This window comes from Tasmannia lanceolata, unplaced genomic scaffold (genome assembly GCF_043159265.1).
Source record: "Tasmannia lanceolata isolate RefF3 unplaced genomic scaffold, GAP_Taslan_0.1 ptg000003l, whole genome shotgun sequence".
Lineage (NCBI taxonomy): Eukaryota > Viridiplantae > Streptophyta > Magnoliopsida > Canellales > Winteraceae > Tasmannia > Tasmannia lanceolata.
The window spans coordinates 63,762,028-63,778,791 of record NW_027518680.1 but is presented as its reverse complement, the minus strand read 5'-3'; the positions used below and the strand labels follow the sequence as shown (position 1 = coordinate 63,778,791).

Sequence of the window (16,764 nt, the reverse complement as noted above, 5' to 3'; positions counted from 1 at the left end):
TAGGCTGATGGGCTGAAGCGCCATTTTGTCAAGAGATTGAGAATCCGGGTCAAGCCAGGGTGGGTGGCGTTTTCTGTAACTCTAGAGGAAGATTATGCTTTCTCTCTTCAGGCATATTAGAAGAACTGACTCCATATGATACCCAGATACTTGTGTAGACCCAATGTATCTTGTCTGACACGATACAATACTGATACTCGTACTCGGAGACATGGATACTTCTGTTGGTCATAATAACTACAGTGTTTTAAACATAATTTATTCTCTTCGAAGTAACTTTTGCTAGTTAGTGTCACATATTTACAATTATAATTTTGAGCATGAAAGTATTATTAATGCTACTTTCAATTTATTTTTAGTTCTTCTACCTTAAATCTAGTAGCTTTATGGTATTTATTTATCCGTGTCTTGTGTCTTATTTTATGGTATGGAACACCTGTATCCATATTCGTGTCCTATATTTCGGAAAATGTTGATTCATATCTCCATTCCCATATCCGTGTCCATATCTGTATTCGTATCTAGGTATCATTGCTCTAATGAGGCGTAAGTTCATGCTCTCCTCACCAGTCTACAGATTTTGGGTGAGAGGCTTGGGCGTGGTCCAAGATTTGAGGGAATATCATCTAACATGATTTCATGGGCAAAGATGGAATGCCCAACCAAATTTGGGCTATTGGAAAAGGCTAAGTTTCTTGCTTGTTCCTAGAACATCCAACGATGAAGCAGATTTGCTTGCTATATGGATTTTCTGTTGGTGGGGAAATCTCTGCCCCCACTAATTGTTCTTCTTCTTAATAAATTTTTTTCTTATTGTCTCAAAAAATCTATCTTGCAGAAGGCTCACAATTACCACTTGGAGTTGCACTATGGTCCTTTTGCCTTGGCCGCATTTTGTGCATTGCCTTACAAAGTCAATAAAAACTCTTTTGACTCTCCCAAGTTATGACCGAGTCAACCGAGTACTCAAAAGAATTCCAATTTGAAACACTGTCTATACAAAGCTTTTCTGATTTCTTAAAAATTATAGTAACTCCAATTTAAAAAACTGCTTGAGCGAATCGGACCTGTCGAGATTACAAGGCATTTGTCAATGGTTCCGTTTAACTACGGTGGCAGAGTTGTTCAGTATCCTGAAAGATAATCACGCAGTGTATTACAATGATATTCGATCTTGGCAACAAAGGAGCCTTGCCATGCATGTCCACTAGCTAGGAAATGGAATAGAAGTGATATCTCTCCTAACATATTTGTGCAATTGAGGAAGCTCTGGATAATAATTATAAATATATAACTGCAGTCTCATAGTTAACATTTAGAAATGAAGAAACAAAAGTAGTTGAGATAGTAGCAAAACTATTTTAAATGCATACAGGAAAAAAAAGAGATTAAATTAAGAATGTAGTTCAAGGAGATGACTAACCTTTCTATTGACAGAGAGAGCAGCATGAACAAAGTCTATGCCATGTGCAGATGCGTTCACAGATTCCTTTATTTTATTTGACTCAGCCTCAGATTTACATTGTGAGGCAATGTAGTCTACAGAACCAAGTGATGCCTTCCACAGTTCAACGTCTTTAATTCCTGACTATAACAAAGTTGAAATACAAACACATTACAAACACAACGGCTTCATCTAAAACTAATACCAAGACATATCTACAATATTGTTTCTACTTTTTATACTTTTCATCTTTCACTCAATTTTAATATTCCACTTTCATTTTTTTGTTGATGTAAGACTTTTGTTTGACCAAGATTTATGCGTGTACGTTTGTGTTTATTTATTTATTTTTTGAACAAGTGACTCATTAAAAGAAGAGAATATAGAAAATGGTCACTAAAGATGTTTGACTTTGCAGCCTTCTTTTCCACTCACCTTCGTGTTGTAGACTGCAATTCAACATCTGAAATTTATTGAGGAAAAACATATTTCTTTTGCATTAGAAACACTATTTCCTTGGTTCTTTTTATTTTTACACCTAAATTCAGTTCTCCATGGTCTTTTCCATCAAAATTTTCTTTTAGAGCATATTTGAGCTCACTCCAAATGACTATGATACCATCAACATATACCAAGGCCAGACCGCTAGAGTCATACCCACCGATGTGTGTCGGAGAATAGTGAGTTATCTGACACACTTCTTTTGTAGCCTCGTGTTGCAATAGTTTGATTTATCCTATTGAACCATGCCCATGTAGACTGTTTTAGTCCACAGTTAGCCATTTTGAGTCTGCAGACATAAATCTTCTTTGTTGGCTACTTCAAAGCCTTCAGGATGTTTCGTATGTACTTTATCCAGACTATCGCGCATAGAAGTAGTTTTTACATCCATTTGATGAACTTCCAACCAAAAGAATTTGTTAATCCCATGATGGTTCCTACCAATGTTGCTTTGACTATTGGAGTGAAGGTGTATGAAGGGAAATGAATAAGTTCTGAATTTTTATTTTATTTTTGGATAGTTCCAAATGAAAGAACGAGGATTTAGAGAAGAAAAGTGATTAAGCAAGATAGAAACAGATTTGTAAAAGGAAAAGAAGTGAGGGTCTTTCAAGAGGAAAAGATATAAGAAAAATAGAGCTAGGGTTTGAATAAAAGAGACAAGGTGATAGTATAAAGAAATACCTATTAGCAGAAACGAAAAACCTTTGACTCAGATCTTGTTGGCTCGGATACTGTATCTCACAACTAGTTGAAGAGAAGAGAGATGAAGAGGGAGAGAAGTCGTGGAAGAGAAAGTAAATATATTCTCATTAGTATTAGGTTTTAGTTTAAGTTAATTTATACAATATGAAAAAAAGCCTACAATAAGCTTAATGAAGGGCAAGGGGAACTAAATAGCGTATGTGGGGTGTACATAATCCTATTTTTAATAAAAATCACCTCAAACAGACGCATGTAGAAGGGAAAAGGGGGAGAGAAAGCAAAAGGAACAAAAGAGGAATGCAGCCACAACGAAGTTACGTTATTCATTGGCTTGGTTCCTAGACTTCTAGCTCTAGTAGCAGAAGGTAATATAGAGTTATCAAAATTATATCATGATACGGACTTGGGACTTGGGACTTAAAAGACAAGAAAATGGACAGACAAAAGAAGAACTAACACCGTCACAGATTTGATAGGGTCAACACACTATGAAAATTATATATTATATAAGAATTATCAAAGCATAGATAATTATTTAAGAAAATGTGACAAAAGTCATTAAAATTACAACTACGGAGGAAAATCTGTGGTGGAAATGTAATAATCACTATGTTGCATGGATTCTTTGTCCCCCTATGCCGAATCCGTGTTGACTAGTCTCCACATACGAATCGGATATGGATTCCCATGGGACACATCCAGATTCTTGTTGTAGTCGTGTTCAACCCGAATCTTCTTCTTTTTTTTTGGGCAAATCCGATTCATCGTTGTCTCTTTTAAAATGCGAATCATGTATATTTTCCATTTAAACTTGTTTTCTTCATAACTTTTTTAATATGAAAGCACAACCTGTACTCTTTTAATAAAAACCCTAGAGCCTTGACCCTTGAATATAGACCCCCTCCGCCTTCGACTCTCTTAATACAAAACTCGACTCAACCCTCTACGCTCAAATTTTCCATGAATAGATATATATATATATATATATATATATATATATATAGAGAGAGAGAGAGAGAGAGAGAGAACATTTCCTACACACTTGTGTAGGTAAGTTACCTACACACTACCTTAAAATACAGTGGGGGCCCACATTGTTTGGGTGATCCAAACAATTCATTTGAATGGTCCTCACATAGATAGGGTGTCCACAAAAAATCAGATCCATAGGATCATCCCAACCCTACGATTTGTGGAGGTAAAATGGACGTGTATAAACCTTCACAAATTAGTCCATTTTTTGCCTCCATAGTTTGAATGGTTAGGATGATCCTATGGATCTGATTTTTTGTGGACACCCTATCTATGTGAGGACCATTCAAATGAATTGTTTGGATCACCCAAACAATGTGGGCCCCCACTGTATTTTAAGGTAGTGTGTAGGTAACTTACCTACACAAGTGTGTAGGAAATGTTCTCTCATATATATATATATATATATATATATATATATATATATATATATGAGAATAGAGTTCCTAAGGTGTCACCTCATATAGCTTATATGAGGTGGCGCTTAAAAACATAAGGGGCCTACTTTGTTTGGATGATCCAAAGCATTCATTTGATAGGTCCTCACATAGATAGGGTGTGCCCAAAAAATGAACTTCATAGGATCATCCTAACCCTTCCATTTGTGGAGATTGAAATGGATGGGTATAAACCTCCATAAATTTGCCCATTTTTAACCTCCATAAATGGAAGGGTTAGGATGATCCTATAGACCTGATTTTTTGTAGGCACCATATCCATCTAAGGGCCTTTCAAATGAGTGGCTTGGATCACCACAAAAATGTGGGCCCCTTATGCTTTGTGAGCGCCACCTCATATAAGCTATATGAGGTGACACCTTAGGAACTCTATTCTCTCTCTCTCTCTCTCTCTCTCTCTCTCTCTCTATATATATATATATATATATATATATATATATATAGAGGAAAAGGAGTGTGCGGTCGAGCGCACCTAAGCTTAGGTGCAGTCGAGGGCCCAAACACATGGGTCCCACATTTTTTGTGTTGATCAAAACCATTCACTTGCAAGGCCCCATCATAGATAGAGTGTGTACAAAAAATCAGCTCCATTGGATCATCCTAACCCCTCCAAAAGTGGAGGGCAAAAATGGGCAAATTTGTGGTAAACAGTGTCTGTCCATTTTGACCTCCACAAATGGATGGGTTAGGATGATCCTATGGAGCTGATTTTTTGTACATACCCCATCTATGTAAGGGCCTTTCAAATGAATGCTTTGGATCATCCTAACAAAGTGGGCCCACATGAGTTTGGGGCCCTTGACCGCACCTAAGCTTGGTGCGGTCGACCGCACAATCTTATTCCTCATATATATATATATATATATATATAATTTTGAAATTTTTATTCTATTTAAAATTACTGAATCCGAATCCTACTTTTGGGGGTTTGCCGAATCCGACACCTCAAATCCGTATCGGATCCCGACACGCGAATCCGAATCCAAGCAACACTTATAATCACTTTCAATATGGATTTTGTGAAAAAAGAAGAAACCCATGTGTATCAATTCATACTAATACATAGTGTTTTTTTTTCTAGCTGATAGTCATAAAAAAAATCTAAAACCTTTATTTTTTATGGGGACCATCCTAGGGTCATATTCTAATTTTAAGTGTCTTTTAGGTTGTTTTTTTAAGTCCTTTTAAGTGATAGGGCCTAGGGGGGAAGTAGCGTCTTTTCTCATCAAAATCACTTATGTGCTATGAGTTATGGGTGTTTTAAATAGGCTCCACATGTATTACGAAAATTTTAAGTGGGGAGTCTTTAAGTCATTAGAGGGTATTCTGGTCCAAAAAATATTAGGTTTTTGTTTAGGACTTTAGAATTTTCTTTCCCATCAAAATCACTTATGTGCTACGAGTTATGGGTGTTTTAAATAGGCTCCACATGTATTACGAAAATTATAAGTGGAGAGTCTTTAAGTCATTAGAGGGTATTCTGGTCCAAAAAATATTAGGTTTTTGTCTAGGGCTTTAGAATTTTCTAGCTCTCTCTCTCTCTCTCTCTCTCTCTCTCTCTATATATATATATATATATATATATATATATGAGGAAACTGTTGGTGCGCTTAAGCTCACCAAACTTATGGTGAGCTTAAGCGCCCAATCACATGGGGGCCCACTTTGTTAGGATGATCCAAAGCATTCATTTGAAAGTCCCTTACATAGATGGGGGGTGTACCAAAAATCAGCTCCATAGGATCATCCTAACCCCTCCATTTGTGAAGGACAAAAATGGACAGACACAAATCTGCCCATTTTTTGTCCTCCACAAATGGAGGGGTTAGGATGATCCTATGGAGCTGATTTTTGGTACACCCCCTATCTATCATAAGGCCTTGCAAATGAATGGTTTGGATCACCACAGAACAAGTGGGACCCATGTGATTGGGGAGCTTAAGCGCACCATAAGTTTGGTGCGCTTAAGCTCACCAATAGTTTCCTCCATATATATATATATATATATATATATATATATATATATATATATTAGAATAATGTTTCTGAGCTAGAGCTCAGATAGCTTATCTGAGCTCTAGCGTCAAAAACTCATGTGGGCCCATGTTTTTTGGGGGGATCCAAAGCATTCATGTAAAAGGCTCTATCATGGATAGGGTGTGTACCAAAAAATCAGGTCCATAGGATCATCCTAACCCTTCCATTTGTGGAGGGAAAAATGGACAGATACTATTTCTCCAAAAATCTGCCCATTTTTCCCTCCACAATAGAAGGGTTAGGATGATCCTATGAACCTGATTTTTTGTGGACACCCTATCCATGATAGGGGCTTCCAAATGAATGCTTTGGATCCCCCAACAATGTGGCCCACACCTGTTTCTGAGCTCGAGCTCAGGAACACTTTCCTCATCTATATATATATATATATATATATATATATATATATATATATATATATGATAGAACGGTTCCTACACACTTGTGTAGATAAGTTATCTACGCACTAGCTTAAAATACAGTAGGGGCCACATTGTTTGGGTGATCTAAACCATTCATTTGAAAGGACCTCACATAGATAGGGTGTCCACAAAAAATCAGAACCATAGGATCATCCCAACCCTACGATTTATGAAGGTAAAATGGACGTGTATAAACCTTCACAAATTAGTCCATTCTTTGCCCCCACAGTTCGAATGGTTAGGATGATCCTATGGATCTGATTTTTTGTGGGCACCCTATCTATGTGAGGGCCTTTCAAATGAATGGTTTGGATCACCCAAACAATGTGGGCCCCACTGTATTTTAAGCTAGTGTGTAGATAACTTATCTACACAAGTGTGTAGGAACCATTCTCGCTCTCTCTCTCTCTCTCTCTCTCTCTCTCTCTATATATATATATATATATATATTTCTCGCTCTCTCTCTCTCTCTCTCTCTCTCTCTCTATATATATATATATATATATATATATATATATATATATATATATATATATATATATATATATATATAAAGTGTTCCTGCACAGCTGCGCAGGGAGCTCCCTGCGCTTAAGTGGCTTATAAAGCCTTCCATTGGTCACTTTTTGTGGGCCCCGCAAAGGTGGACCCGCTATACAAACCAATGGGAGGCTTTTTAAACCACTTAAGCGCAGGGAAGCTCCCTGCGCAGCTGCGCAGGAACGCTTTTCTCATATACATATATATATATATATATATGGAAGGCCCTTCCATGGATAGGGTGTATACCAAAAATCAGCCCTATAGGATCATCCTAACCTTGTCATTTGTGGAGGGAAAAAATGGGAAGAAACATGGACACACAGTGTCTGTCCATTTTCCCCTCCACCTTGATTGGGTGAGGATGATCCTATTGATCTGATTTTTTGTACACATCTATGTTGCATGGATTCTTTGCCCCCTATGCCGAATCCGAGTCGACACGTCTCCACATGCGAATCGGACATGGATTCACAGGGGACACACCCAGATTCTTATCGTAGCCATGTCCCGCACGAATCCTGTTTTTTTTCAGGCGAATCCGATTCATCGTTGTCTCTTTTCCGCACGAATCCTGTTTTTTTTTTCGGGCGAATCTGATTCAACGTTGTCTCTTTTAAAATGTGAATCATGTATATTTTCCCTTTAAATGTGTTTTCTTAACTTTTTTTATTATTATGAAAGCACAACCCACTCTTTTCCTAAAACCCTTAGTACCTCGACCCTCGAACATCGATCCCCTTCCTCCTTCGACTTTCTTAATGCAAAACTCGCAACAACCCTCTCCCTCAATTTTTTCATGAATATATACGCATACATAGTTGTCGACTCGTGACTCGTTTTCTTAATTTTCTGACTCGTGACTCGACTCGACTCGTGACTCGTAAGAGTTTCCGACAAATGCAGAAATTTGAGGCTTACAATCTGGAATTCTGGATTTTAAGTCCAAACAACAATAGGTTGTGCCCCGAATAAATTATTGGAATCAAACAGATTAACTTTGAGCCCCAATCAGATTTTTGGAGTCAAAATTAAATCTAATTTTGAGCTCAAAACAAATTATTGTACTCAAAAAAATTAATTTTGAGCCCCAAACAGATTATTTGACTCAAAATTAAACGTAATTTTGAGACCGGTAATCAGTTTAGGGCTCTCAATCGATTGTCACAACACAATCTCAAAAAAACAGGGCCTCACTGAGAACAGCCACCTTTGATAAATTGGGCCTTCGTGGAAAGCCATTTCTCAGCTGGCTTTTGCATGTGAGAACAACCACCTTTGATGAATTAAATGGATAAGACAAAATCAACCGTGTGGATGTTCTCATCTGCAAAAGCCAAAAAGTCGTCTTCTTCTTCTTCTTCTTGCAGATTTTGGAGGATGAGAGAAGAAGACATGAGAATAAGAAAAAAGAAAAGAAAAAAACTGCAAAAAACTAACCTTAATCAAGCAAATCAGTCGTCTTCTTCTTCCTCTTGTTTTTTTATGTTGGTAGACCCCTCTCTTTGTGCAAAAATCAACTGTCGAGCCGTCGAGGATGGAGGGTTTCTCCGTTTCACTTTCCCGAAGTAAAAAACCCTAACTTTTTAGGTTTTCTATTACGGGAATAGGTAAATACGTATATATTGATATATTCACACCCCCTTTAGTTAATTGGTACAGCCCCCCTATTTAAACATAAGTGTTACGACTTAAAATAAGACTCGTACGAGTTATGTGTTTTCGAGTCGAGTTGGTGTGACTCATCCGAGTCAAAACATGACTCGTATGAGTCTTGAGCACCTGCGAGTCGACCATACGAGTTGACTCGAAAACCACTTGACTCGACCCGGGACGAGTTCGACAACTATGTACGCATATGCATATACATACATGCATAGATATATACACATTTAAATTTTTTATTTTGAAAATTTTATTTTATTTAAAAATTACCGAATCTGAATCCTACTTTTGGGGGCTTGCCGAATCCAAGACCTCGAATCCGTGTCGGATCCCGACACGCAAATCCGAATCCATGCAACATAGGTACACACCCTATCCATGGAAGGGCCTTCCAAATGAATGCTCTGGATGCCCCAAAAATGTGGGACCACATGTGTTTTTGAGCTCGAGCTCGGGAACACTTTCCTTATATATATATAGTAAACAGTTCCTGCACTCGAGCTCAGATAGCTTATCTGCGCGAGTGCAGGAAACAATGATGGGCCCATATTTTTTGGGTGATCCTAAGCATTCATTTGAAAGGCGGGTGTGTACCAAAACTCAACTCCATTGGATCATCTTAGGGTGTCCATTTGTGGGTGAGAAAATGGACAGATATTGTTTGTCCACAAATCTGCCCATTTTTTCACCCCACAAATGGACACCCTAAGATGATCCAATGGAGTTGATTTTTGGTACACACCCCATCCATGATGGGGCCTTTCAAATGAATGCTTAGGATCACCCAAAAAATGTGGGCCCACCATGTTTCCTGCACTCAAGCACAGATAAGTTTATCTGCGCTCGAGTGCAGGAATGGTTCCTATATATATGAGAAAAGGGTTGCTGCGCTCGAGCACAGAAACAGGGGGGTGGGGCCATTGGGGGGTGATCCTAACCATTCATTTGGAAGGCCTCATCATGGATGGGGGGCCTACCAAAAATCAGCTCCATTGGATCACCAATGGGTATCCAGTTGTGGGGCCAAAAATGGACAGATACTGTTTGTCCACAAATCTGTCCATTTTTGGCCCCACAAATGGACACCCTAAGGTGATCCAATGGAGCTGATTTTGGTGGACACCCTACCCATGAAAGGGCCCATCAAATGAATGCTTTGGATCCCACCCAAAATGTGGCCCCACCCTGTTTCTGTGCTCGAGCGCTGCTAATCTTAGCTGCACTCGAGCGCAGCAACTCTCTCTCTCTCTCTCTCTCTCTCTCTCTCTCTCTCTCTCTCTCTCTCTCTATATATATATATATATATATATATATATATATATATATAGGAAATGGTTCCTGCAAACGTGTGAGGGGATCAAAACCATTCATTTGGAAGGCCCTTCCATGGATAAGGTGTGGCCCAAAAATCAGCCCCATTGGATTGTCCTAACCCGATCAAAGGTGGGGGGGGGGGGGGGGAATGGACAGACACTATGTGTCAATGTTTCTGCTCATTTTTCCCCTCCACAAATGGCAGGGTTAGGATGATCCAATGGGGCTGATTTTTGGGCCACACCCTATCCATGGAAGGGCCTTCCAAATGAATGCTCTGGACCCCAAAAAATGTGAGCCCCCACCCTGTTTTTGCAAACGTGTGCAGTTAAGCTTACCTGCACACGTTTGCAGGAACCATTTTCTCATATATATATATATAGATAGACAGAGAGAGAGAGAGAGAGGAGTTTCTACACACTAGTGTAGATAAGTTATCTACACACTAGCTTAAAATACAGTGGGGACCACATTGTTTGGATGATCCAAAGCATTTATTTGATCGGCCCTCACATAGATAGGGTGTGCCCAAAAAAACAGCTCCATAGGATCATCCCAACCTTGGAGGCAAAAAATAGACAGATTTGTAAAGGTTTATACACGTCCATTTCACCTTCACAAATCGTAGGGTTGGGATGATCCTATGGAGCTGATTTTTTGGGCACACCCTATCTATGTGAGGGCAAATCAAATGAATGCTTTGGATCACCCAAACAATGTGGCCCCCACTGTGTTTTAAGCTAGTGTGTAGATAACTTATCTACACTAGTGTGTAGAAACTCCTCTCTCTCTCTCTCTCTCTCTCTCTCTCTCTCTCTCTCTCTCTCTCACACACACACACACACACACACACACACAGATATATATATATATATATATATATATATATATATATATATATACGTGCGTGGCCTCATGATACTTTTCTTGAATGCTATGAACTGGAATGAATATAGAATTAGAATTTCTCTCCCACTTGTGTGGATGTAATGCCTTTTAAAGTGTGATTCTTCATAATAGGTTATTTTTCTATCCCTAAACTCTTCTTTCACGTTCTTCTTTTCTCTTACCTTTCTCTCTTTCTTTATCTTTTCTTCTCTTTTCTCCCATCACTTTTGTCACCCCGGTTGGATTTATATTGGATTCATAAACCTCTCTCTTTTCTACCCCTATCGTCTTCCTTTTCTTGATCTTGATCGCTTTTCTTGATCTTGATTCTCTACTTCCTTTATCTCTCTTTCTCATGGCTGTCACGAATTCACATTAATTTAGTATCAGAGCCTATGGTTCACATAAACTTGGTTTCAGGGCCGATGGTTCACATCAATTTTGATAAGAGGATTGCATGTGGTCAGGTAAACATTGCTAGTAGTATGTCAACCAAAGGAGAATCAAACAACATAAAGACCATTCCATAAAAGATTATGCCATGAGCTTATCGTACAGTTTGATGAGGCAAGCTTCACATATTTCTTGAGGTTTAAGGAACTAATTTCCAACGTTTTTGGTACAACAAAGCAGTTCAGTCAACATGAATTTTTTAACAGTTTAAGCAAGCTCGCATTAATAAAATCAATATAAATGAAAAGTCAACCCGTTGATGATAGAGGTTACAATACCTTGATACCAGTCAATGTCGCAAAAAGGCCCCTACCAGGTAAACTCTCAAAGCTTTCAATAGAAACATATGGTAAGTCTTTCCCCACACTGTGGTCTACAACAGCCCTGCAATACTTGCAAGCAAAATAATAAATTTGAAAATAGTATCACAATGAGTACAAACATTGATAACCCTATTTTTAAAAAGAGCAATGTATATACTATGACAAAGACTATATTAAAAAAATAAGAGTAAATATGAATAAAAAAACATAAATGACAATTTCTTGATCAAGGCTTCATATGCACAAACATAAAAATAATACAAGTACTGTATTCCCAATTAACAATCCAAATTTTATTACCTACATGAAATAAGAGGAGTAATGTGAATAAGGGAATATGACAGTTCATGCATCAATTAGAGGGAGTACTTTCTTCTTCTTTTTTCACTAAACCAAGTGGCATTGTTTTGAAAATCTTACGATTTATGGTCAAAATCTTATGATTCAAATCAAATATAACGGATTACAATTTGAATCCCGCGATTAAATCATAATTTGTATGAATCTTACAATTTCCGATTGAATCTTACGATTCGATCGTAAGTTGTATGATTTATGCAATTTATCCTAATCATTTTAATTTATAAAAGAAAGAAGGATTTCCTTTCGGAAGACCTTATTTCCCTTGTGCATTAGAAGAAGCCTTCAAAATCCCTCTTCAGAAAAGGAAGAATACAAAGGAAGAGTTCGAACGAATCGAATTCAACCAGTTTGAACCAGTAAAGTGAAGTACATGTGCTTGAGGGAATTACTAACATTCAGGAGGGACACAACTATAATGAGGGCAACATACTAACCAATTTTTTATAATTGATATTTGTCATTTGATGTTTGAAGCCTAGAGAATTGATATTATCCTGTCTTTCATTAGTTTTAAGATTATTATCCAATAATTTTAGGGTCTCTCTCTGCGTTAAAGAGTACCCCACAAAAGACAGTCTCTCTCTCTCTCTCTCTCTCTCTCTCTCTCTCTCTCTCTCTCTCTCTCTCTCTCTCTCTCTCTCCGTTTTCTTTTTTGTTCGGCCGAACTGAACCCAATTGGGAGAAAGGAAAACAAGATAGCGAGATGCTCCCAATTCAAGATCAATGGTCAAGAAGATTCAAAACCGCCACCATCCACGCTTGTGCACGGTCCGGAGAATCTCGCCACCCTCCAGAAAAAGCTTCAAGAAAATCCTTATCGTCTCGATGCTAGAAATGCTATCATGAGAAGGATGAAGAAATCCCTTTAGAGTCTCTTCCAGGGACTTTCTAAAGGTCAATTTAGGATCTCTTCCCAGAGACTCCCTAAAGGGAGAAGACCTTTCTTCCGGGAGAAAGATGATAAAGACGGTGGTTTCCCCCAAAAGATAAAGACGACAGTTTTCCCAAAAGAAAGAAGCCCTTTCTCTTTCATAAGAAGGATGAATGAAATCCCTTTATAGTCTCTTCTAGAGACTTTCTAGAGGTCTCTTTAGGATCTCTTCCCAGAGACTCCCTAAAGAGAGAAGGTCTTTCTCTTCCGGGAGAAAGATGATAAAGACGGGCGGTTTCCCCCAAAAGAAAAATACGACGATTTCTTCCCAAAAGGAAGAAGACCTTTCTCCATCAAGAGAAAGAAGAAAATCTTTTTAGAATCACTTTCCAGAGACTCTCTAAAGGTCCCTTTAGGATCCCTTCACAGATACTCCCTAAAGGGAAAAGACCTTTCTCCTCCAAAAGAAGGATGATAAAGATGATGGCTCCCACAGGGAAGATGAAGAAAGTTCAAGAATGTAAAGAAAGTCCCCAGTACAAAGAAATTCCATCCGAAAGGTCCGAAAGGATCTGCTAACAAAAATCAGATCTTTCTGAAGGATAATTAATTAAAAGTTGTATTTAGATAGGGAATCTCTTGATGGATAATCAGATGTATTTTCTTTCTTCAAGAAATGTAATTAATGGCCAATAAAGCCGGAAGTGTACGATCCATACCAAAATTAATAAAACCTCTTCTCACAAGAGGAAAATTTGATCTCAATGCATTTTATGTGTGTGATTATCTTTTTCATGCATGTGAAATTTGTTGTGAACAGCTATGCATACTTGAGCTGCAACACAAGCAAATAGATGAGTTGGGTATACTAGGACATAATAAACATGTCTTAACATAGACGATATTAAAGAAAATGTGGAAGTTAAAGAGGAAGAACGCAGAAGATATAGAGTGAATAATAGGAGGGACTAAATAATAAGAAACGAACATGGATCTACTTCATGGGCCTTCTCAGGGCCTCTTGGGATAGCTGACTCTAGAGAGGCGGAGGTTAGAGCAATCCATCATGGTTTGATCAGTCTAGAGTGGAACTTTCTAGATAGTGTCATAGTTGAGAGTGACTCCCTCAATGTCATTAGGTGTTTGGAGGGCAGTCATCCGATCCCATGGAGGTTCGCGCATTGGTTTGACGGGATCTAGGATCTCGTGGAGGGATTGACCATATCCTTCCACCATGTCAGAAGGTCGGCTAATTCAGAGGCAAATATGCTAGATAGGGCCGCAATCGTTAGGGAAGGTCTTTAGTTCTTTGATTTCCTCCCCCCTGAGGCTCTGTTCACTTGTTTTCCCGAGAAAGGAAAAGAAAAGGTTTCGCGGGAATCTGACGTGGCATTAGGAAAAGAAATCCAAGGAAACTGTGCAAGAAAAGGTTTCCCGAGAAACTGCTTGCCCACCTTTTTCACTAGTTTTCCTGGGAAAGCAAATCCCACCAAAATAAAGGGAAAAGGAATTCACACTTGTGAGAAAAGACTCATTTCCACATCATTTTTCCTAATTTCCATGTCAAATGTGACATTTTCCACCTAGGCTCCTTCAAACTCTCGTGAAAACAAGTGAACATGCGAATTTTAGCTTTCCCGGGAAAAAAAGGGGGTGTTTTCCCAGGATTTGGTCTCCCAGGAACGCGAGTGAACAAAGCCTGAGGGGCTGTTTTCTTTTTGTATATTCACTTTCTCTCCCCCGCTTCATCAAGAGTGGGGGCTGCTGTACTTTTATTCTATCTTTAATATATTTTTTCTGTCAAAAAAAATAATATTGAAAGCCTATGAGTTCAAAAAAGCAAACAGGCAAAAGAGATTTCCAAAATAGAAACTCAACTGCAGTACCTTCTACCACAAGAAAGATGAAGCAGAACCTCAATCATTGTACTCATCAAAAGAAAAGAAAAATAGTAACTAAGAGCTACCTCTAGTGCGATTATCATACCTGCCAATAGGGTGTGTAGAACCTTTTTCCATGGCAGCAGCTACAGCAAGGGCTTCCTTCTCACAGTTAGGAACACAACAAGGAGCAACTTCCAATTTGTTTGTTACAACCCGATGTCCATGAATGGGCTCAATTGCTTTGCACATAAGCTCCCCTGTGGTCAATGTCCCTGTTTTATCAAATGCAATGGTGTGACAGGATGCTAGAGCATCCAATACATGCCCACCTTTGAGAAGTATTCCCTGAAAGCACAAATAATAAACAATACATATCATAATAAGAAGAGAATATAGTAGTTACAATACCACATGATAAGAGAACTGACAGTAAAAGTAAAAACAATACAACCTAAAAAGTAATAATGGTAAGGAAAATGGATAATCAAAATATTTATTCAGTTGATTTGTAAGAAAAAGCTTATAGGATAGATAATCTTATTTATTTATATTTTACTTGTTGCTTCGATACTATACCATTATTATTGTATTCCTTTACTTTCTCCGATTACAATTAAGAGCACTGAAATAATTCCTTTGCATCCCCCAACTACAATTAAGAGCACTCAAATAATTGTAATTGCATCCTTGTAGACAAGTCAATGATCTCAGACCATTTAAGGTGGTTAACGACAAGTCGTGTTCCTTTCTGTTCATGGTACCAGAAAGACCAAAGGAAAACCACCTTTCTTATCTAATCATCAAACTCTAGTTCCCACATTTTTCCCCGTCTATCTCGAATTTCCCCATCACATCCTTTCCCTTCTCTGCATGGATAACAAACTAACATCATTTATATCTGTCACCATTCCTCCCATCACAAGAATCCATGAAATTGAATGAGTCAATCCACCTTTATGAGGAGCCAAACCCTCGCAATCCTCAGTAGCTAAGATTTAATCAGCTACAATGATGGCACCATTCCAGAACCCAATGCTATCTTTGTTCTAGGATGACAACATTCAGACATACCCTAAATGGAAAAAATGGATCAATTGTATTTAAGCTAGATCAACACATGTTTATGGAAGACATTTTCTCAGGCTGTTGGCTTCATTAACTAAAAAGTTGATGTTGAGATATTGTAAAGAATAATCAGAACTACGTGTAGGCCGCTTGATCCCACTTCCGGGTACACAAGCAACTCTTAAAGTTACCTAGAGCACAGCCAGTTTGATTTAATAAAAAAAAATACTGATATTAGTTAAGGAATGTGCATGATCATTCGATAATTGTGGAAATATTTCTGAAATAAGAGCCTTAAGCTTCATAATTAAGCCTGACGGTAATAGTCAGACAAGGGCTTCAGGTAAAATGCAAAAGAGCCTTAAGTTTACACTTAAGCATGACGGTTATTGTAACATGAGGGCTTCAGAAAAGAAGCATAAAGGTTGACCAATATGTTATTTAGAGTAAAAGGATAACATAAATGTACGTTATTTCCATACTGCACGTTCCATGTTTGTCGGCGATAATTTGTGAACGAGATTTCTGGTGATTGTGATCATACTTGGTCGCACGCCGTTTGATGGAGTATTGACCTCTATGGTTTGTTATTAGAATCTTGTTAGACAGGATCTTGTTTGTGAGATGTTATCACATTAATCTTGTTTCGCCAAAAAGTTTTCCAGTCTAGATACGTATCAAGGTTAGTCTTATGTTCAATGCTTGCCCAAGTGGGAGAATGAAAGATCTTATGTGGACAATCAATGATCTAAGATCGACAGTCTAGATTGAAGAATGAGATTAAATATGAAATTACTAGA

General features: G+C 38.1%; 1 protein-coding gene across 2 annotated transcripts in view; it reads right to left on the bottom strand.

The window, feature by feature from the left end:
- HMA1 (heavy metal atpase 1) overlaps positions 1-16,764 on the bottom strand; it is a 50,806-nt gene that overhangs the window by 10,940 nt on the left and 23,102 nt on the right. For both annotated transcript variants that reach the window (XM_077369115.1, XM_077369120.1), the window contains exons 7-9: positions 15,003-15,244; positions 11,738-11,843; positions 1,424-1,588 (exon numbers count right to left, since the gene is read on the bottom strand). In XM_077369115.1, the coding sequence (XP_077225230.1) occupies positions 1,424-1,588; positions 11,738-11,843; positions 15,003-15,244 (513 nt within the window). The remainder of the gene's footprint in view (positions 1-1,423; positions 1,589-11,737; positions 11,844-15,002; positions 15,245-16,764) is intronic.